Genomic DNA, 26,014 nt, shown 5'->3' with positions numbered 1-26,014 from the left:
GAATCACTAGAACTTCAGTAGAGACATCTACTGGTGAGATGTAAAGAAGCTTTTTACTAAGCAGAAACTCTTATATTAGTATGTGAGGTCCAAATCCTGGATTATAATCACACACATGAGAAACGCCAGAAAATACCATTTTCATTTTTATCATTTCAGCTTATAATTTGACCAGATAATTTATTTACAACATTTTGAGTGTGTCCAAATACTTATTAACAAAATCTGGATTATCTCCAATTACAGGAGTTATTTGCATATTATTTTTTGACATCTCATCAAAGATAAAGAAGAATATATTTATTCATTTTCTTTTTATTATTTTTTTCTTTTTATTTATTTATTTAAACTTTATGTACTGAAAAAAATAAGTACATTGGCGGGCTTATTGCTAAAAAGCAATATCTTTTGGCGTTTAGATATGAATTAGTCTAAAGTAGTAAAGAATTTGAACTTTGTTCAAAACATATCGCTTACTCCTTTCAACAACGTTATATATCAGAAAACTTGATTTTTCAGGGTTTCACCTAAAAAGATCTGTTGCACAGTAAAAAGTTTAATAAGTGGCTTGATATTCATTTTTAATACATTGTATTATATTCTTAAACTTTAAAAACGTTCTCCTAAAAAATCAAGTTTTTTGATTTATGACGTTCTTGAAAGGAGTGAGCGATATGTCAACGTTATAGAGGGGTTCACTACTTTTTTATTCGGTTAATACTGCCTTACATATATTAAAGTATATTGTGATACGTGTTTCAACGAATCATTCGTGTTTGATAATAATAATAATAATTAAACCCTTATCCGCACCCCAATGGTGCATAGGGCACTGCATCATATAAACTCAGTGTCATCTTGATCGTTACCACGTGAAGGAAAGGTGACCAGGTCCAGGGTAATATTGAATAAATATTGGAGTGAAAAAATCACTTATATTTAATATATTATTAGATTAAAACCAATATCCAGTCTGATGATGTCCGTAACGACGAAACCCGGTCGCTGGTCAAATAAAATAAAGTGGAAAAGCTAAAAATATTGGTTAAAATCTATTAATATATTAAAAATGCAATTCCATCACGAAGTGTCAGTGGATAATATAAATATAAAAATGGATATCCTTCAATGACATACTCTGATAACTTGTTTTAATGATAAATAAATAATAATAAAATAATAAAACCCTTACCCGCACCCCAATGGTGCATAGGGCACTGTGTCATATAAACGCAGTGTTATCTTGATCGTTTACACATGAAGGAAAGGTGATCAGCCCTCCGCTTCAGGTACCAGTCCATGGTAATATTGAATAAATATTCCAGTGAAAAAATCACTTATATTTATTCAACCCCTCTCTGGGAGTCGAACCCAAGACCTCCAGAACGATACCGAGCGTGTTGACCATTATAGTCATAATTATCATATTCTGAAGGTACTCCTCTGTATCGTGAACATTCACATATGATGACAGGCGTGTGGTGCATTGACTGATCTAAGAACGAATAGGCTCGCCTCGGGTGAAGAGAAATTAGCTCCAAGTCCACGGTAGCTGATTAAGACGGAGTTGTTTTGAGTGTTCTCGTTAGAGGTGATGGATAGTGTGCGGTGTGTGGTGGGTGGTGGGTGGTGGCTCTTGTGATGTGTAATCTGTGAGAAGATTAGTGTTACGGTAGGAAGACAACTGCAGGTTGAAAATCGAAGGAAGAACAACTCAACTCGAAAATTAGTACAAAAAAACACATCTCGCAAGATGTACTATGATGAATTTTTTTTTTGATTTGGCATTTTCGACATCTCAACATCTTCTTCTTATAATGTTCTCAATATTATTAATATTTCCAGCATTTACTTTGTGGTTAGTCATTTAAACAAAATTTATTTTTTTAATAATATTAGTATATAACCACTCACCGAGATTTTGATGTCTACCGGTTTCGAGACGTACCCGTCTCTTTGTCAGGACAATCACTACCACAGCATGCAAACAATACCTCCCTTCACCACCATAGCACCATTTACACACTGAAAACTACACAAAATGTCCAACACATGCGATTTCTGGTCGACCCGAAGACCAACATGCACTAAAGGTTTCAGCAACAGACATGCGTCACGAGCCGAGGTTAAACATGCACAAAAATGAAACATACATATCTTCTATCTTCATATCTTCATAACTTCTTCTTCTCTATGAGCCTTCTGACTTCCACTGCTGGAAATAGGTCTCTTCCCCTTCTTTCCATTTCCTCCGGTTGGTTGCTGTTTGCATCCAGTTTTTCCCCCCACAGCGACAATGTCGTCAGATCATCTCTTTTGGGGTCTTCCGACACCTCTTTTGTTCTCCCAAGGTCTCCGTCGTAGAATTCTTGGGGTCCATCTTGTGGGTTCCTGTCTTGCTATATGTCCTGCCTACTGCCATTTGAGTTTTGCCACGCGATCCATGATGTCCTCCACTTTTGCTTTTTTCCTGGTATATTCATTTTTTGCAAATAATCTTCGCCTCTTCTCCACATTCATGCATCTCCTCATACATAAAGAATAGTAAACAATTTACGAATAATAAGAAAAGTGTGTGTGTGTGTGTGTATATATATATATATATATATATATATATATATATATATATATATATATATATATATATATATATATATATATATATATATATATATATATATATATATATATGTACATATATGTCAATACAGATATTTATGGTTTTTTAGGTGCAGAAAAAGAAAAATGAAATAACGGTTTCCAACATCTGCCAATTTGTGTGCAAAGTGTATAGCGTCTACCTCCCACTAGTCTGATAATGTCGGTAACGACAAATTCACTCCCTGGTTAAATAAAATAAAAGTCACCTTTACAGTTGTTAATTTCTGAATACAAAATGCAGTTCCACCAAGAAATGTCAGTGCAAAACTTTAAACTAATATAAAAAAAGTTACATTGTTTTTCTTTCGAGTCTGTATCTATCCCAGCATGATTTTTTCTTCACTAAGTTGCGCGCGGATAACTCTCTGATAAGTTCAGCTAGCATTGGTCATTAGTTAGTTTTTGTTGCTAGTCGTGACGAGAGAAGATAGTGAGCTCAAATTATAAGACGATTAAGATTAGTAAAATTGTTCTTAATGCCTTTTCAGGGCACATCCATCGATTCCCAATCCGTGGGACTCCATGTAGTCCTTTTTAGGACCACTAATGCCAAGAATATGCAAATATAATTGTTTTTTAACCTTAAAAGGACCATTTATATCAACGTTTTATTTTCTTCTTTAATCAAACACTTATTTTTGGAATCTAATTTTATTAATTACTAATTTTTATTTTATTATAAAAAACACGTTTAAATAAAATTTGTGACAGTTGTTTCGCCTTGTTAAGCCATTGTCAAACGACTAATAATTTTAATTTTTATCACAATAAAACTAAAATTAAGTAGACTCTAAAAATCAGTATTTGATATTAATATTCAATATATAATTGAAGATGTAGTTTATCAAATTGAATGCCAAATATATACATATGTTATTTTATTCACAAATTGAAAAAAAAGGAGCTTTGATTTTTTGTTAGTCAAATAAAAAATTACATATTAACCTACATTATTGATAAAGTCCTAATGAACAGTAATTTGACAATTATTCATATCGTTTTTTAGTACGAAAATTTTTTAAGATTTTTTTAAAAAATCCATTAATTTTCATTAGCAACCTTTTAAGTATTTTTTTTCTTTTTCTTCTTCTTTTTCTTCTTTTAGGACTATGTCCTGTCATTCTCCGCTCCTGGGAGGTGGAAGACCAGCTATCCCTACATCGTTTAGGTGGTCTTCCTGGTTGTCTGATCCCGCTTATGCTGCTGTACGCTGCTATCCTCACCACTCGATCCCAACTCGCTCTTCTCACATGATTTCTCCTGAAACGTCTTCTTTCTCTTCCCCATCGCACAACATCTTCAACATCGCAGATCTTTCTTATTTCTGAGTTTTTAACTCTGTTGCAAAGTATTAGGCCTGCTATGGGTCGTAGAGTCTTCATTTCCGATGTCCTAAGAAGGTTTTTTTTTGTTAATTTTTAAAAACCTCGGTGCCTTTTTAAAAAATGTTTTGAAAGCACTGGATTCATGTATCACATTACTTCCTAATTGCACCTACCTCAAGAATGTGTTAACTATCTCACGTACTTAGAGCCTTGTTACTTTTTGTTAATGCAGTTAATCTCTTTATCCATTGTTCAACTATTTTTTCATCTTTAAAAAAGACAGTTAACCTTTGATTGGAAAAAGAGACTCGAAATCTTTTTAAAAATAATAAAAAAGCACATTAAATTGTATATCGAGCGCAAACTACAAAAATGTAAAAATATAATTTTTTCTTTAAACACTCTTCCTTTCTAGCCAACAGGTTTATTCAAATTTATTCCATGTATACATATTTTCAAATATCTGCCTAGCTCATTTGGATAAAGTACCTACCTTTTTGGCACATATTTAAAGGCGAAAATCAATTTATATTAAACATTTAATTAATTTGAAATATCTTCATTGTTTCCAGGAGCCTTATCAGCCAGAGACGCCAATTGTCCCAGGATATGTCCCGCCGCGCTCCAAGGAGACCCAGTGTGCGGGTCCGATGGCATCATCTATCCATCTCTGTGCGACATGAGGAAGAAGACGTGTGGAAAAGGTCAGAAACAAAATTCCTACTTACTATATATATCAAAGTACATATCGCTCACTCCTGTCATATATCAAAAAACATGATTTTTCAGGAGATCGTTTTTAAAGTTTAAAAATATAATAAAATGTATTAAAAATAAATATCAAGCCACTTATTGAACTTTTTACTGTGCAACAGATCTTTTTAGGTAAAACCTGAAGGTTATCTCTCCATTTGAAAAATCTTTAGTATATTTTAAAAAATAATCAAACAATACCTTTTCTTCAAAATGCAAAAACAACTCATTCTGCCCTGTAGCAGGTAAATATTAAGTCAAAAATATGCCACTTTTGCTGGAATAAAGTACATTTTTTGGGCATTCTGAAAACATGCCCAACTGAAAATTGTCGATTTTTTATTTATTACATTGTTGAAATGAGTGAGCGATATACCTTTCTGTACAATATATTCTCCATATATTGAGTCTTATCTTCCTCGAACAACATCTAGAGGAAGACCAAAGAATTCTAACATGCATTTCATAAAGGTCTATCCTGATTGCTTTGCTGTTTTTCGACTCAAACAAAGATGGTGTCGCAAAGTAGCATGTAAAATAAATATGGTTGTCAATCATAGGTATAATCACACGCCTATAAAGTGATTACTTAAAACAGCCTATGACAGCTCTGTAAATACCCCGACTTCCATATTTTTAAAACTGATTTTATTTTTCTTCATCCATAAATGTCAATATAAATTACTGCTAAGTGGAGAAACCCTGATTTGTGAACAAGGATTTGAATATCCATTAAAAATCTTGTGTAAGCCCACAAAGCATGCGTTAGCTCTGTAAATTCCCTGGGATTTGTCAGATTTTCTTCCACACCCAGACTTCCACATTTATCAGATATTCTTCCACGCCCAGAATTCCATATTCATCAGATATTTTTTCACACTCAGACTTCCACATTCACCAGATATTCTTCCACATTCATCAGATATTCTTCCACACCCAGACTTCCACATTCATTAGATATTCTTCCACACCCAGACTTCCATATACATTAGATATTCTTTCACAGCCAGACTTCCACATTCTTTATCTATCAACATAGATCTCTCACAACAGATATCAAACTTATGTAAGCACTAAAATGACGTCTCTTTTCATTCTTGCAGGAGTCAAATTGACCACAGACCCAAATCTTTGCATCAGGGCGCACGGCTCCAAGTGCGAACACCGCTGCACCTCCGAACGTGACCCTGTCTGCGGGACTGAGGGAAGGACGTACCTCAACAGGTGCATGCTTCAAGTCGAAATCTGCAGGTAACATATCATCATTTCATCAATCTAACGATGTAGGACTAATAAGTCGTGGAAAATCTGGCTAAAACACCCCTGGATTACCTAATTAACCATAGTCTGGCCGCTTGGACAGTACAGGAATTGCTGAAGAATGATGTGCTATGTATGTGGAGGAATGCAAATGTTCTCTCCTGAGAATTGATCAGAATGTGACCATGATCAGAGAGGTGATTCGTTCCATAGTCTGGCCACTTGGACAGTGCAGGAATTATTAAAGAATGATGTGTTATTATATGGAGGAATGGAAAGTGTTCTCTCCTGAGAAGTAGATAGACCATGATCAGAGAGGTGATTCGTTCCATAGTCTGGCCGCTTGGACAGTATAGGAATTACTGAAGGATCATGTATTATGACGAAGAATGGAACGTGTTCTCTCGTGAGAAGAAACAAAGTGACAGCAAAGTACACAAATGAGAAGTAAAAGTGCTGCTGATAATGGTATTCGATTGTCCCACATGATGTTCGATTGAATAAATCATTGTCGTCAAGAGAGATGCATGAAATACTTGACCTCTATCCTCGTAGCGATGAAGTCTTGTTAGCGGCTTATAAAGGATTGATATGGGGGTTTAACGTCGATATGAATCATGATTTTAAATAGCCAACTAACTAACCAATCATCGCGCCGCTTATCTCTAGGGGTAAGCAGAGAAAATAAAGCGCCACACCAATCTTTCTTTTGTAAATCTTCGCCTGTTCCCATATTCATGCGACTCCTCATACATATATACATACTCTCCGATTATTCCAACTCCTAACCATATCTTTGAAATACTTTATCGTGTCAAGGTCTTCCTCTGAATAAGTTTTAAGTCTTTGGCATAAGTTTTTCTCGGTCTTCCTCTGCTCCTTTTTCCAATTACATTCGCCTCATAAATATGTTTTACCTTTCTTTCCTCACTCATTCGTTCCACATGTCCAAACCATCTCAACACACCTTTCTTAATTTCATCGATAATGCTTGTCTCAGCTTTGCATTCCTTCCTTATTTCATTATTCGAACATCTATCATACATCGTTTTGTCGCACATCCTTCTGAGAGATCACATTTCGACTGCATTCAGTCTACTTTCATCCTTCTTTTGCCAGATCCATGTTTCACTTCCATACATTAGGGTCGGAACCAGGACTCCACTGTGTACTGCCAGTTTAGCTTTTGCTTATAGGTTTTTATTTGCTTTAACTGATAATATATATCGACGTGCCCTACGTAAAGTGCTCTAACTACATTTTCGTCAATTTTGAGATATTTTGTGTATGTTATCAACTGACCGTTATCTACTAATGTAAACAAACAAAAAATATATAAAAAATAAATTACACCTAGTTTTCAGGCGTATAAGACGCTAACTACATCGTATTTTCGAAATGACCTGAACTCTTAAAACGCTAACTACTTAATTTTGATAAAGCATAACGTTTTAAAACTATTAGTACATTATTTTAACGTGTTTTTCAATGTTAAATACTAGTTTGGAATTTTAGATAAAACCGTTGATTGATAAAATAAAATACGTTGAACAAATCTTCTTAGCTCTCTCCTGTAATGTTACAGATTTGCAGATAAAGTACTTTACGTAGGGGCCGTCGATATTATCGATAATGCTTATCTCAGACTTGCATTCTTTCTTTGATTCACGATTCGAGCTTCCATCATACATCGATTTGCCGCACTGACAGATCGCATTTTGACTGCAATCAGTCTACTTTAATCCTTCTTTTGCCAACTCCACGTTTCACTTTCATAAATTATTGTACTAAATCAGAAATGTTGTTTTCAGGGTAGGAATTGCACTATCACATGTCGGAGCCTGTAACAACATATCAGCACACAGGGAGAACTGTCCGGTAGACTGTGGTCAGGCTCCTTTAGATGGACCTATCTGCGGGAGCGATGGCAACGTCTACAAGAACACTTGCCAGATGAAGCTTCTCACTTGCGGGTAAGTCTCTCTTCATATTTATAGACACAAAAATACACCAGAAAAAGACTGTATGAGCACATTCGCCTTTGCAGTGTAGTAAGTAACAAGCAGTTCCTTTCAACACATCGCTCACTCCTTTCAACAACGTCATTGGTAAAAAATCGACAATTTTCAGTTCTGCATGTTTTCGGAATGCCCAGAAAATGTACTATATCCCAGTAAAAGCGGTATGTTTTTAACTTAATATTTACTCACTACAGGGCAGAAAGTGTTGTTTTTGCATTTTGAAGAAAATGTATTGTTTAATTCTTTTTTAAATATCCTAAATATTTTTGAAATGGAGAAAAAACCAATAAGTGGATTGATATTTATTTTTAATACGTTTTATTATATTCTTAAACTTTTTCACGAAAAACGATTTCCTGAAATATCGGCGTTGTCGAAAGGAGTGAGCGATGTGTGCATTCTCTTAGGCGAATATTTGATACCTATGGAGCATCTGCTCGATAGTACGTTCATAGGGGTAGGCAGAGGGAATAAAGCGCCACATCAATCTATCTTTGCACTGAGATTTCTACGTGGAACTACATTTTATAGAATAAAATAAAAACTATTTGATTGTTATTACATTCATCTGGAAAAAAATACAAATTTGTTATTTTATTCCGCATAAATATTACATTTTAAACTACTTAGTGTGTTTTGCCAGTTTATAGAACGTTGAAAACTTTATAATATGCGTCATTAAGTAAAAATTGGATATTTCCCAGTACACTCACAATATCGATGTGCCATACTTAAAGTGCTCTAATTACATTTTGTCAATTTTGAGGTATTTGGTGTACCTTATCAACTGACCGTTATCTACATTTATAAACAAAAAATATATAAAATAAATTACGCCTAGTTTTCAGGCGTATAAGACGCTATCTACATGGAATTTTCGAAATAAACTGAACTCCTAAAACGCTAACTACTTAATTTTATATATATATATATATATATATATATATATATATATATATATATATATATATATATATATATATATATATATATATATATATATATATATATATATATATATATATATATATATATATATATATATATATATATATATATATATATATATATATATATATATATATATATATATATATATATATATATATATATATATATATATATATATATATATATATATATATATATATATATATATATATATATATAAATATATATACATATATATATATATATATATATATATAAATATACATATATATATATATATATATATATATATATATATATATATATATATATATATATATATTTAACTCTTATCTGCACCCGATGGTGCGTAGGGCACTGCTTCATATGAACGCAGTGTTATCTTGATCGTTAACACATGAAGGAAAGGTGATCAGCCCTCCGCTTCAGGACCCAGACCAGGGTAATATTGAATAAATATTGTAGTGAAAAATCACTTTTTTTATTATTTATTTTACCCCCCCCTGGGAATCGAACCCGGGACCTCCAGTACGGTAGCCCAGGGTGCTGACCATTACACTACGAAGGCGGACAGGCGGACTTAATTTTAACAATGCAAAAAGTTTTAAAATTATTGAATTGTATTTTTTAATGTGTAATAGTAATTTAGAATTTCAGATAAAACCGTAAGTAAAGAAAAAAATAATACGTTGAAAAAGTCTTCTAAGCTCTCTCCTGTAAAGTAACAGATTTGCAGATATAGTACTTTTACGTAGGGGCCGTCGATATAGTAAACACTTGAAAATTTTCTCTTTTCTTAGGGTTTTTTTATGAAGGAAATGAGTGGACCATGTTTTAATCAGATTCATGATGAGCAATCCACTTGCATTGAGAGTTTCAAGTTTGTTTGAATGCCACTTGAAAATGTCTCGAAGTGAAGTTGAGATGTCATGGAAAGTAAGCCTCTAGTATCGCGCTTGATATCTTGACTAAACGATTCGTTTAGGAGAAATTATCCAACTCGGAATACCTTTCTAACTTCAAAGGAAATATGACCTGAATCTTATACTGCGGAACAACGCTGAGAAGCGATTGTGTACACGCGATCACATTTGAGCACATTATTTATTTTTATTTATGTATTAATTGTTTTATCAAACACATATTTTTTTATTCTACTAAGTTGTATTTTATTATTAAAAAATACATACAAATTAATAGTGTGCCAATTGTTTCGCCTAGTGATAGCATTTTCAAACGAATGGCAAACACATTTTATTTTGAGCTTAATAGTATTTTCACTCTTTCTTGTTGTTAAATATATTATACATATATATATTATTAGATTAATACCAATATTATTTTTTTAGCAGTCTGATGATGTCGGTAACGACGAAACCCAGTCGCTGGTCAAATAAAAATAAAGTGGAAAAGCTAAAAATATTGGTTTTAATCTAATAATATATTAAAAATGCAATTCCATCACGAAGTGTCAGTGGATAATATAAATATATTATATATTGTTGTATAAAATGTATTGTTGTATAAAATCAGTAATCAGTAATATATTTTTGTATAAAATCAGTAATTGGCCTCATTATAGGCTGTTTATATTGTATATTTATATTATTTTTGTTAATGGCTGTTGATTTCCAATAAATAAATAATGAGTAAATCCACTCACGAGTAGGTATAAGCTATGAAACTTAAGAAGTTGAAGCCTGAGTAGGGTCATGGTAAGCGGTGTTGCATAAGCCGTAGCTAGATTTCAGAGTCACTTGGACGTTAGGTAATTTAAAAAAAATGTTTTGAATATTGAAAGCATTAACTTTGTGGATCATATTGATATATTATTTCGAGAAATAAAAATACTTTGTGTTCTGATCCACTCACATTTTTATTAACCAACTAGTTTCGGCAACAACCTGTTGCCCTCTCCTTCGTTGTTGCCTGTTTCGGCTACACCCCTACCCTTTTGAAACCTAACAACTTGTACACTGTTTCTTTATTTATATATATATATATGTATATATATATATATATATATATATATATATATATATATATATATATATATATATATATATATATATATATATATATTTAGTAATAAATTAAACCCTGAAGAGGGCAACAGGTTGTTGCCGAAACTAGTTGGTTAAAAAAAATGTGAGTAGACACAAAGTATTTTTATTTCTCGAAATAATAAAAAAAAATAGTCCATTAAATAAAGGTCCGAGGGTTTACTGTACATTGTGCTTAAAAAAGAGCTAGCTGTTCGCCAGGCACTCGCCCAAAGAAGAGGATAGCTAGATGATTAGTACGTCGTATACCTGAAAAGGTAACGCAGTGTGCACGCGCCTGCACAATCGCGCCGCCTGTATCAACAGCTTATTGAGTGTCGTGGAGAAATGGCAGTCGATAATATCATCAAAGCTGCGTGTTGACTAATTAAAACTTTCATCAATTTCTAACGCAGGTAAAATTAGCGATTTGTTAAACTTTCACTTGGTACTTGTTTGTCGGATTTGAAAGATCATCCTGTTCGTTTTATAGTTTAATTACTTTGCGATTATTTAATGATGTGGTAAAAGAGTATGACATGTCGAAACAAAACACCCACACAGTGAATGCGTGACTGATCACCTCGCTTCATTAACTTACAGCTAATGTACTGTGTTATTTTTTGACATCTCATCAAAGATGAAAAAGAACATGGAAGTCTGGGCATTTACGGGGCTGACGACCGTCATAAGCTGGTTTAAGTGATCACTTTACGCACGTGTAACATTCACCAATTCTACCCATTATAACATTATGACAACCACACTACTCAAATTCTTGGAAGTTCTATTTATATGAATCAATTTAGAAACATTATTCTTGAATCACTAGAACTTCACTAGAGACATCTATTGGTGAGATGAAAATAACTCCTGTAATTGGAGATAATCCAGATTTTGTGAACAAGTATTTAGACACACTCAAAATGTTGTAATGTACTGTGTATTGTTATGTTAAAAATCGACATCGTGATTAAGTACTGATTAAGTAGCTATCACGCCGATTACCGCAGGGATAAGCAGAGAGAATAGAATGCCTGTGCAAACAGGGAACTCCTAAATTTATTTATTTAATATGGGTACAAAAGTCTCATTCTTTTATTTTATAATTTACACATATCTTTAATCTCATGACGTTTTGTGTGTGAGTTCACTGAATCTAACGGTTGGTTTGAGAAAGTTTTTTAGCCGAATCTTTTATTTGGATGTATGCAGAATCCAAACCCTGGATAATTTTTACATATTGGGATCGCCTAAAATTTTTTTTTTTAATTATGTAGCTTATAATTTGACCAGTTATTTTTATTCACAACATTTTGAGCGTGTCCAAATACTTGTTTACAAATCAAAGTTTTCTCCACTAAGACCTATCATAGACTGGTAAAGTGATCACTTTACACACATGTAACATTCACCATTCTATCTATGATTGACAACCACACTACATAAATTTTTGGAACTCCTACATGTATCATAAATCTCATGACGCTTTATCGACTGTCCAAATTTAAAACACAGTAAGGGACTTTTTTTGTAGTAAGTTTTTTTTGCATTTTTGGACTAAGTAGAGTCTACTTACTTAGTCCATAAATGTAACAAAAACCTACTACAAAAAAATGTCCCTTACTGTGTTTTAAATTTGGACAGTCGTTATGTGTGAGTTTACTGGAGGCATTTATGGCAGCCGGAATTTATCAGAGACCCTTTATGTAGATGTATACATGATCCTATTGGATCATTTAACATACTGGAAAACTCCTGAAAACGTAATTTTAATTTATGTATTAAATTTTAAATCAAGCACAGTTATTTAGAGTCTACTAAGTTGTGATTCATTAACAAAAACACATAAAAAATTTATATTGTTACAAAAATTTGTGTTTGATTTAAAAATAAATACATAAATTATTATTTTTTTTACATTATTTTTTAACATCTCATCAAAGATGAAGCAGAATATGGAAGTCTGGGCATTTACGGGGCTGACGACCGTCATCGGCTGGTTTAAGTGATCACTTTACACACGTGTAACATTCACCAATTCTACCCATTATTGACAACCACACTACTCAAATTCTTGGAAGTTCTATATATATGAATCAATTTAGAAACCTTGTTCTTGAATCACTAGAACTTCACTAGAGACATCTATTGGTGGGATGTGAACAAGTATTTGGACACACTCAAAATGTTGTACATAAATTAAAATGGAGTTCTACAAATTAAATGCCAAATCAATAAATAGGTGATTTAATTTTTTTTGCAGCTTATAATTTGACCAGATTATCTTTGTGAAAAATCCACTGTAATTTTTTTTATCTAATATACCAATAGTCCTCTCAAATGGTAGGCCTTCTTCGCTCATGTTTTTAAATGACTGCTAATTCATTACAGAAAACCATAATCAAAGTTATTTTGAAAAAAAAAAATATATCCAACAAAATTATTATTTAAAAAATTTCAAGTCCCAAGTATTGAAACCATTTATAAAAAACCGCAATTTTTCAATTACTAAAGGGTGTAAATTATTTTAACTTAAAAAGAACTTTATCTTCGAGATTCCTAAACGATATTTCTACTCCAAAATACAACACTAATCAATTCAATAAAACTTCAAATATTTGGCAATTAAACATTTTAATAAACTCCCTAAAGATATTTTAAAAAATTGAAGTATAAAAATACTTAAGAAAAAAATTAAAGCTCATTTCACATAAATCTTGAAAAATATACAAAAAAGACTATTATATCATTTATTATATAATATTAAACCACGAGTGTAAGTCCCTCTCCAAGCACAAGAGCTCAGTCACTTTTTTGGAGAGGCACAGCGAATCGAAATATAAAAGTTTTCCATATCGCTCACTCCTTTCAAGAATGTCATAAATCAAAAATCGTAAATATTCAGTAGTACATGTTTTCGGAATGCCCAGAAAATGTAATATATCCCAGCAAAAGAGGCATATTTTTGACTTAATATTTACCCGCTACAGGGCAGAAAATGTGGTTTTTGCATTTTGAAGAAAAGGCTTTGTTTGATAATGTTTTTAAATATACTAAATATTTTTCAAATGGAGAAAAAACATTCAGGTTTTACCTTGAAAAATCTTTTGCACAGTTAAAAGTTCAATAAGTGGCTTGATATATATTTTTAATACATTGTGTCATAATAGATTTATATTATCCACTGACACTTCGTGATGGAATTGCATTTTTAATTTATTATTAGATTAAAACCAATATTTTTAGCTTTTCCACTTTTTTATTTGACCAGCGACCGGGTTTCGTCGTAACCGACATCATCAGACTGCTGGACATTGTGTTATATTTTTAAACTTAAGCAACGTTCTCCTGAAAAATCAAGTTTTTTTTATTTATGACGTTTTTGAAAGGAGTGAGCGATATGTAGAAATGTTTGAAATGTATTATGTTATAAATAAAAATAGAAATATATTAAATAATAAAAAATAAAAAATAATATTTTATTTTTTATTTTTAATTTCTAATAATTATTGAACGTTTTTTTTTACTTTTTCACAGTCAGGGGGTAGTCCGCACCAACAAGAAGTACTGCCAGACGACTCGCCACTGCCGGGAGTCTTGCTGGAGGGTGGCTCGCCCCACCTGCGGGTCTGATGGTCAGCTGTACTCCAACGGATGCAGCATGAAGTCCAAAAACTGCGGGTATGTTTTATTTACGACATAGAGCAGGGATGGCGAACCTATGGCACGCGTGCCATAAGTGGCACGCGAGACGATTTTGCATGGCACGGGAATTGAGAAAAAAAGTGATCCTAAAAAAAAACTTAGGCGTATCCTTTCCCAGCACACGTGCCTAACTCAAACGCATCTCACATGGGAACCTTTCGTTCAACGCTCATTAGCTTTAGATTTGAATATATATATATACATATATATATATATATATATATATATATATATATATATATATATATATATATATATATATATATATATATATATATATATATATATATATATATACATATATGTATATATATATATATATTTATATATATATATATATATATATATATATATATATATATATATATATATATATATATATATATATATATATATATATATATATATATATATATATATATATATACTCATTCAAACCTTATCCGCACCCTAATGGTGAATAGGGCACTGCATCATATAAACGCAGTGTTATCTTGATCGTTAACACATGAAGTAAAGGTGATCAGCCCTCCGCTTCCGATACCAGTCCAAGGTAATATTGAATAAATATAAGAGTGAAAAATATCTATTTGGCCCCCCTGGGAATCGAACCCGGGACCTCCAGTACGGTAGCCGAGCGTGCTGACCATTACGCTACGGAGGCGGATAATATATATACATATACATATATATTTATATATATATATATATATATATATATATATATATATATATATATATATATATATATATATATATATATATATATATATATATATATATATATATATATATATAAAAATGTGTCATGGTCGTATGAAATAAGCTAATTCTCGAAGTTTTCCATCATCACATATTTGTACAATATGTTTGCTTTTTCACCCTTTGATGGGGACTCTTTATTTCTCAAAACTATTGATATTTACATTAAATTATAAAAAACAAGTCAGAAAATTTTAAATGAAATTTTACCATATTTTCTCTTTTCAGGAAACACGTTTTCGAGGTCCCCATGTCGTTCTGCGTGCCCCAAGAGAGGACATCCGGAGCCTACAACCAGCCCTGCCCGACTTCCTGCGCTGGAGCCAGGGATAAGCCAGTCTGCGGATCTGACGAAAACGTGTACAGGAGCGAGTGCGAGATGCAGATGCTGAATTGCGGGTAAAAGTTTGTTTACAACTAACTCTGGTTTGTTTAAAACCAACTGGACCTAAGAACGTGACTTGAAATTCCCCTAAATCTATGTTTCACTACACAGTAAGTTCTCGATTTACGTGATTTCGACTTACGTGAATTCGTGGTTACATAATTTTTTTTGATATATACTTTATTTATTGATGATTTTTTTTTTAAATCCGTCAAAAGTCATTTATTTACGAAAACTATTATTTTGATGGGAAATTGATAGAGAGAAACAGTGAAATGGCACTGGCTCATGCATTTTTTTCAATTTTTCAATTTCAATTTCTATTACAATGATTAAAGAAAACACTTGTTTTTTACCACTTGAGTTTTATTAAAGACTACATGTTTCAGAAGTTAAACTTCCATCTTTCAAAATTCTTCACCTTTGCATTCCATTTTTCCTTTGTTTTCAAACTCCGCCCCTTGACTAACTCACTCCCCCTAACTTTCCCCTCTCCTTATTTATAGAACTATTTTATATTTTACTTATTATACAGACCTGAATGATGGAAGTTTAACTTCTGAAACATGTAGTCTTTAATAAAACTCAAGTGGTAAAAAACAAGTGTTTTCTTTAATCATTGTAACATGTCTTACCACAAAGTTAATGCCGAAACAATAAACAAAATATCAATTTCTATTTATTCAATAATTAATATATACATTAAAAACTAACATTTAAGGCGTAAACATTAAAAAAAAAAACAAATTAAAAAGTAAGCAAGAAGACTCTTGTTAAATGTGTAGAAGAATCCCGCTTCGGAAGACTCATTCGGACACATGGAACAGATCATTATCCAATGTGATATTGTTCAACATAGCGGTAGCTCTTCCTACAGGCATAACCATCGGCAGGTTGGTCCTGTATATAGGAATGTGAAACAATCTATGCCGACGCTGTCTTAGGTAACTATCGAGCCTTACACCCTCCCTCAGCCTTCACTGTCCCAGGATGTGATAAAGGATTAAGTCATAATTTAGATTTTTTCCTTGTTAGTTAAGTATATGTTGCGCTCAGGATACTATCTACGTTTTCACTTTGACAAAGAAAACATGTTTTGAAAGAATTAACTCACATAGCCCTCAAACTCTTGTCTGCAGGTAGGATACGGAAGGTTAATTACGATATTTATCGAAAATAAAGGAAAATAAAAAAATAATAAGTAGTTATTTACACAATTTTCAAATTTACACAATTTGTCCGCCTCCATAGTGTAATGGTCAGCACGCTCGGCTACCGTTATGGAGGTCCCGGGTTCGATTCCCAGGGGGGGTCAAATAAATATAAGTGATTTTTTCACTGTAATATTTATTCAATACTACCCTGGACTGGTACCAGAAACGGATGGCTGATCACCTTTCCTTCATGTGTAAACGATCGAGATAACACTGCGTTTAAAGCAGTGCCCTATGCACCATTGGGGTGCGGATAAGGGTTTTATTATTATTATTATTATGTATTTACACATAAATAATTGTTTACGTATGTGATTAAATTATAACTTCTAAAAATAATAATGCTTCATTAAATAACCGCATATATTTTATATTTTGGGTTATTGATTCTGCACAGATTTTATACAGATTTCTAGACTCTGATTCAGATTTTTTGATTTGGCGTATGGCAACACTGGTTGTGCGTGTGAATGCTAATTTTGTCGAATGATTGATGGCTTTATAATAATTCGCACTTATTTACCACTTTCCATTTCAAATGCTTTTCATTTTCTTTTTATTGCTTCTACGATTACATTTTAATTTCCCTTTTCCATAATTATAATATTAATTATGTATTATTATGATACAGTAAAACGTGTAACGTTTTTAATTACATAGACGCACGCCATAACATTTTTTAATAAAATAAAAACAAATCTGATAGACGGTTTCTCGAGTCATCGTTCGTTTATGGTATGATGTTATTTAAAGGTATTTAGCTTGTACAGGGTGGAGCTTTGAGTATTGACTGTTTTGGAGTCTGTTTTGGAGAAAACAAGGTTTTTTCTCCTTCTTCTGTATCGTTGTCCTCATTTCTGAAGGTCGTGACTATCTCTTTTCCTTATTCTTATTTTTTAAGTATTTTGTGTAGTTGTCTTCCATCTCTCTTGATGCCATCTGCATAGCTCCAACCACAGATTAAGTATTGATTTGGTCAGTCCATCTAGTGAGGATCTTTATCTACTTCTGTTGCCTTCAAACCCTCCTTATTCTTCCTGGCTCCAACCCAACTTATCGTCCTTGTAGACTGTTGAGATAAAGAAATCCTTGATATGAATAACTCCCAAGTGGAAACGGACCCTGAAATTGCGATCAAAGATTTAGACAGACTCAAAATCTGCTTTTTTGTTCCGTCTTAACTTATCGTCTTTGCAGACTGTTGGATTCAGCTATTCTCATCCTCAGGTTGTAGGTCCTTCTATCATGGACAACGTCATCTGGGCCATGCCTTCGAATCATGTTATCATTCTGCAGCATCCATGACTTTTTTGGTCTTCCTCTAGATGTCTTTCGATGAAGATCCTTGGCAATTGCCTGGTTCACAACATGGTCAGGTTTTCTGCATCCTATTCGCCCATGGTCTTCTTCATTTCCTTTTTCTTTATTCACATATCTTAGTCGTACAGGAGAAAGTGACCAACTAACATAACGTAAAATGTTGAGGAGGGCCATTTAGGTCACTTTTGCTTGGTAATAAAATATATATCAATGCAGTTAGTCATTTTAAACAAGTCAATATACTATACTTCCAAGTTTAAAATCCTTTGGGATTTTTTTAGGGCAATTTAAAGCTGGAAAGATATCAAACAGTCAATGATCACGTTTTTGTAAAAAATGCACTTGGTCACTTTCTCCTGTATGACTACGATATGTTAAGATTTCAATATAAATAACTTCTAAGTAGAGACAAACCCATTGTATCTAAAAATCAAATATAAGTATGTAATATATTTACATTCAAATTTTTTTCTTTTAAATTTTTATTATTTTAACTCTCTCCGTATCATTCATCATTCACATTGTGTAATACCACTTAAGAAATACTTTTAAAAATAAAAATAACTTTTTTATGCTTTTTTAAAGTGGTATTAAACAATGTGAACTATGATAAGAAGAGTATTAATTATATTACCATACCACAAAGTTAACAATGCTTTTAAATACAAAAAAAAATACCTTACTATTCTACTGACGAGGATAATCTGAAGCGAGATTGTGCTGACGCGTCTACGACGCATTATATTTTCAGGTATACGACGTACTAATCATCGTGCTATCTTCTTCTTTATACAAGAACCTTCCAGCATCTATCTCTTTTTTTCGAACAGTGTTTTAAACGGCAAACTGAACGAATGAGGCGCCTCCTCGGGCGCATTAATTCCTCCTACCGGCTCTCGCAAAACGCCATCCACATCACATGTCAGCCTTAATTTGCAGCATGGGAAGTGCGAGTTGGCTTGTGTCAAGTAGCGCCTAGAAATTACACGTTTGAAGGGGCCAGTCAAAGCATTATACCTAACAATGGCTGTCTGTTTATTAATGACATGTTAATTTAAAACGAGCCACATCCCTTTTTTGATCTAAAGACCTCATTCTCATCGTGTTTTTACTTGGATGTTAAGGTTAAAAATTCGTGCCATAAAAAAAGTTAATTTTTAATGAACTCTTTTAGAGGTATGATATCTTAAAGTCTCTTTAAGAGTTTAGAAACGGTGCTCGTCGTGTTTTTATTTCCATATTGTTGATGATTCTTTTCTTCTTCCTCTTTCTCTGTCGGTTGTCTCTCCACTGCTGGATATAGGCCTCCTCTAATTCACAACACTTTGAGTGTGTCCAAATACTTGTTCACAAAATCTGGATTATCTCCAATCATAGGAGTTATTTTCGTATCATTTTTTGACATCTCATCAAATTATAAGCTTAAATAAATAATTTAATAACCCTTATCCGCAACCAGTGGTGAATAGGGCACTGCATCGAATCGACGCAGTGTTATCTTGATCATTACTTACATGAAGGCAAAGTGATCACTCTTGCGCTTCAGGAACCAGTCCAGGGTAATATTAAATAAATATTACAGTATAAAATCACTAATATTTATTTTCGCGCCCCCCCCCCGGGAATCGAACCCGTGGTGTAATGGTCAGCGTGTTTATCTACCGTAAATAAATAAAAATGAAAATTATATTTTCTGGCGTTTCTCCTGTCGCTCACTCCTTTCAAGAACGTCACAAATCAAAAAACTTATTTTTTCAGGAGAACGTTTTTAAAGTTTAAAAATATAACACAATGTATTAAAAATAAATATCAAGCCACTTTTTGAACTTTTTACTGTGCAACATATTTTTTTAGGTAAAACCTGAATGTTTTTTCTCCATTTTCAAAATATTTCATATATTTAAAAAGGTAATTAAACAATACCTTTTCTTCAAAATGCAAATACAACACTTTCTGCCTTGTAGCGGGTAAATATTATGCTAAAAATATGCCTCTTTTGCTGGGATGTAGTACATTTTCTGGGCATTTCGAAATCATGCACAACTGAAAATTTACGATTTTTGATTTATGACGTTCTTGAAAGGAGTGAGCGATGTGTGTTTCTCATGTGCGTTTCTCATGTGCGTTGATCAGATATAGGCATTCCTGCATTCAGTGGGACAATTTTCAATACATCTCGTAGACTCTTGAAGGATATGCTCCTTAGAGTCATTATTTCTGTAATTTTTACGACACACTTTCTTAGAGTTTTTTTCAGAGGGTCACCTCTGAATTCTATTCCATGAATTAGATACAATGCAGAGATTGAATATCCGTCATGATATATTTACTACTATGGCCTGTTCATGAGAACTTCTCATAGTCATAGTAATAAGAACACAGGGTTACTTATCTATGTTTACAAGTTATTAACTTTTTTTTTTCATTTAATATATTTACATTTTTATTTATAACATAATACATTTGATTCATTTATACATATGGAGAAGTTTTATATTTCGATTCGCTGTGCCTCTTCATAAAAGAGACTTTGCTCTTGTGCTTGGAGAGGGACTTACACTCGTGGTTTAATGTTATATTATAAAAGATATAATAGTGTTTTATTTGTATATTTTTTCATGTATAGAGCTTTAATTTTTTTCTTAAGTATTTTTGTATCATTTTTTTTTAAAATTTCTTTAGGGAGTTTATTGAAATGTTTGATTGCCTAATATTTAAAGTTTTGCTGAAATTGCTTGGTGTTGAATTTTGGAGTAGAAAAATCGTTTGAGAATCTCGATGATAAATTTTTTGTTAAATTTAAATAGTTTTCACCCTTCAGTATTTGAAAAAAGGTGTTTTTTTATAAATGGATTCTATATTTGGGACTTGAGATTTTTTAAAGAAAAATTTTGTTGGATATATGTTTTTTTTTCAAAATAACTTTGATATTTTCACTGAGTTCAGTGTGTTGTTGTATGAGCCTAATAATTAATTAATTAAAAAATAAATTTACAACATTTTAAGTGTGTCCAAATACTTGTTCACAAATCTGGATTATCTACAATTACAGGAGTTATTTTTCTCCTATAATTGGAGATAATCCAGATTTGTGAACAAGTATTTGGACACACTCAAAATGTTGTAAATAAATTACTGGCCAAACTGGCCAAATCATAAGCAAAAATAATAAAAAATGAAAATGATATTTTCTGGCGTTTCTCATGTGTGTGATAACAATCCAGAATTCGGACCTCAAATACTAATATACGAATTTCTGCTTAGTTAAGCTTCTTTTCATCTCACCAATAGATGTCTCTTGTGAAGTTCTAGTGATTCAAAATAATGTTTAAAATTGGTTCAAATATATGTATGTATATATGTGTATATATATATATATATATATATATATATATATATATATATATATATATATATATATATATATATATATATATATATATATATATACCTTCCAAGAATTTCAGTAGAGTGGCTGTCAATAATAACACAATAACAAAACATATGACAAAAATAAAATAATAAGTCGTCAGCCCCGTAAATGCCCAGACTTCCATATTCTTCTTCATCTTTGATGAGATGTCAAAAGAAAATTATGTAAAATAAATAAATGTTTTTGTTGCCAGGGTAACATCAAGGAAGCGCGTGATGAAGGTGGACATGGAAAAGTGCAGGAGCAAGCTGATGAAGTGTTTGAAGGTGAAGTGCGGATCCCAGCTGGACCCCTTCTGCGGAACTGATGCTGCGACCTACCAAAATCTCTGCCATCTCAAGGTCGCCACGTGCCTGTAAGTAAAAAATATTTAAAAGCAAATATCTCTCTCTGGTCTCAGCTTACCTTCATGTAAGTAACGATCAAGATCATAGGGAACTGCATCAATACGATGCAGTGCCCTATGCACACTTGGGTGCGCATAAAACTAAAACTTTGTGTTTTTAACCAATTTTATTTTTGGTACTTTTCTCCTACCGGTTTCGACAGGAACCTTGTCATCTTCAGGGATGGAAACGTACTCCTCAACTAGGAGTACATATCCATTCCTGAATATTACAAGGTTGTTATCGAAACTGGTTGGAGAAAATAAACAAAGTTAAAAATCAAATTTTAATCATATTTCATAAAATGTGTCACAAAGTGAAGCAAAAAACATTCAAGAAATTATTCATTTTTCCTTTCTTTTATAAAAATATTTGTAATGTTATAACTACTCGCCGAGATATTAGTTTCGAGACGTACCCATATATTCGGAAATATGGTTGGGTACGATAGACAGATGTACGAATGGTGGAATAAGGAAAGAATGCAAGGCTAAGATAACCATTATCGATAAGATTTTTTAAAAATGTGTTGAGTAGGTTAAGACTTATAGATATAAGTAATGAGTGAGGAAAGAATGCTGATGCCAATTTGTGGTGTAAGTTATATACATATATGTTGTTGTCAGCAATATGTTACCAGCATACCCACATTCCTTACGCAAAGCCTAAGTTGAAATCGGATCTACCAAACCCGGACTAAGCGAGGTACACCTGTACACCTTTTCGGGTGTTGAATATCGGACCATCTCGGAGCAACATACCCGAGCGTACGAGAAAAAGACCGAAAAAACCTGATCATGAAAGTAATATGTATGGGAAAGGCCGAAGCCATAATTTACGCTACAAAAATGCAAAGAGAGAAGGTCGCTCGAAGAAATGTGGCCGAAAGATGTTACCGTAGACCCATATATGTACAGAATTGTGTGTATGAAGGTTAATGATCCAATTATGTGTTTATATGTGTACATATAAATATATATATATATATATATTTATATATATATATATATATATCTATATATATATATATATATATATATATATATATATATATATATATATATATATATATATATATATATATATATATATATATATATATATATATATATATATATATATATATATATATATATATATATATTTATATATATATATATATATATATATATATATATATATATATATATATATATATATGTATATATATATATATATATATATATATATATATATATATATATATATATATATATATAAATATATACACATATATACTGTCCGCCTCCGTAGTGTAATGGTCAGCACGCTCGGCTGCCGTTCTGGAGGTCCCGGGTTCGATTCCCAAGAGGGGTAAAATAAATATAAGTGATTTTTTCACTGGAATATTTATTCAATATTACAATGGACTGGTACCTGAAGCGGAGGGCTGATCACCTTTCCTTCATGTGTAAACGATAACACTGCGTTTGTATGACACAGTGCCCTTTGCACCATTGGGGTGCGGATAAGGGTTTTATTATTTACTGTGTATACAACGTTTAGAGTGTGTCCAAATACTGGATTAACAAATCTGGATTATCTCCAATTAGAAGTTATTTTTCATATTATTTTTTGACCTCTCAACATAGATGTCTCTCTGGAAGTCTATCGAGTTCAAGAACTATGTTATTGGGATAATTCAATATACCTAGAAGTTTCAAGTATTTGAACATGGTGGTTGTCAATCGTGGGTAGAATGTTAGTTAATGTTACACGAGTCTAAGGTGGCTACTATAACTAGCCTATGACGGACGACAGTCCCGTAAATATATATATATATATATATATATATATATATATATATATATATATTGATCAGCTTTCTTTCCATCTTTAAGTGGTCTTCCTGAGAGTCTGTTACCTATGATGCATTCTTCTGCTGCTATCCTCACCACTCGCTTGCTCTTACCACATAATCTCTCCAGAAACTTCTTCATACTCTTCCCCATCGCATAACATCTTCGACATCGCAGATTCTTCTTATTTTAGAGTTTCTTATTCTGTCCCGAAGTATTAGGCCTGCCCTGGGTCGTAGAGTCTTCATTTCGGTGGTTTTAAGAAGACTTTTTGCTGTCGTGGTGTCAGCTCTTGTTTTTTATGTCGTATGTCATCGTCGGTCTTATGCAGATCTCTTCTTTTCTCTTTAGAAGCGTTTTCATCCCGATCTTCTTCTTATTGCAGAGTTTCTAATTCTGTGATTCTGATATCAACCCGATCATCTCTGTCCATGGTCGTTCACCCTTTCGTTCCTCCACATTCGTGCCCGTTCTCTCGAGTCCCTTGACTCTCGTTTGCGGGCTGATCAAAAATAAAAGCGGACAACTTTTTGCGTGGACCTACCTACTCCATTAAAACGCCCCGTCATCCAATTTATGGTGTACCAAAAGTACGACGCCAATTATTTATTAATCACGAAGGCCGGGTGAAGCGAAAATTTCACGCGATACAGCGAATTCAAAACTTGTATACGGGCAGTTCTCAAATTACAGACGAACCAAAAAAGAAGTATTATTATAATATTTTTTACATCCTAACATAAATGAAGAAGAATATAGAATTCTTTATTATTATATATATATATATATATATATATATATATACATATATATATATATATATATATATATATATATATATATATATATATATATATATATATATATATATATATATATTTATATATATATATATATATATATATATATATATATATATATATATATATATATATATATATATATATATATATATATATATATATATATATATATATATATATATATATAAATATATATATATATATATATATATATATATATATATATATATATATATATATATATATATATTTATATATATATATATACATATATATATATATATATATATATATATATATATGTATATATATATATATATATATATATATATATATATATATATATATATATTAGTTAGTTAGTTAGTTAGTTATATATATATATATATATATATATATATATATATATATATAAATATATAGACATTTATATATATATATACATATATATATATATATATATATATATATATATATATATATATATATATTTATTCATTCATACCCTTATCCGCACACCAATGGTGCACAGGGCACTGCATCATATAAATGTAGTGTTATTCCTCTTCCGGTACCAGTCCAAGGTAATATTGAATAAATAAAAGAGTGCAAAAATCACTTGTATTTATTTGACCCCCCCTGGGAATCGAACCCGGGACCTCCAGTACGGTAGCCGAGCGTGCTGACCATTACACTACGGGGGTGGACATATATATATATTTATATATATTCATAAATATATATATATATATATATATATATATATATATATATATATATATATATATATATATATATATATATATATATATATATATATATATATATATATATATATATATATATATATATATATATATATATATATATATATATATATATATATATATATATATATATATATATATATATATATATATATATATATATATATATATATATATATATATATATATATATATATATATATATATATATATATATATATGTATATATATATATATATATATATATATATGTGTATATAAAATCAGAACCCTGGATTATTTTTATATACTACAATACATTTACTAGTTATTTTTATTGGTAACATATTGACTGTATTCAAATACCTGTTCACAAATATGAGTTTTCTTCATTGACGATTTTTTC

General features: G+C 31.6%; 1 protein-coding gene across 1 annotated transcript in view; it reads left to right on the top strand.

The window, feature by feature from the left end:
• Positions 1-26,014, top strand: part of LOC148308613 (agrin) — a 90,190-nt gene that overhangs the window by 56,758 nt on the left and 7,418 nt on the right. The window contains exons 3-8 of the mRNA XM_088261459.1: positions 4,559-4,690; positions 5,843-5,990; positions 7,811-7,972; positions 14,554-14,697; positions 15,712-15,882; positions 22,029-22,190. Of these exons, the coding sequence (XP_088117585.1) occupies positions 4,559-4,690; positions 5,843-5,990; positions 7,811-7,972; positions 14,554-14,697; positions 15,712-15,882; positions 22,029-22,190 (919 nt within the window). The remainder of the gene's footprint in view (positions 1-4,558; positions 4,691-5,842; positions 5,991-7,810; positions 7,973-14,553; positions 14,698-15,711; positions 15,883-22,028; positions 22,191-26,014) is intronic.

The sequence above is a fragment of the Brachycentrus maculatus genome, unplaced genomic scaffold (assembly GCF_059751285.1).
Source record: "Brachycentrus maculatus isolate JH-2025_06_01 unplaced genomic scaffold, ASM5975128v1 h1tg000156l, whole genome shotgun sequence".
Classification (NCBI taxonomy): domain Eukaryota; kingdom Metazoa; phylum Arthropoda; class Insecta; order Trichoptera; family Brachycentridae; genus Brachycentrus; species Brachycentrus maculatus.
The sequence above is the reverse complement of the archived record's forward strand: the minus strand, read 5'-3'. Positions and strand labels throughout refer to the sequence as shown.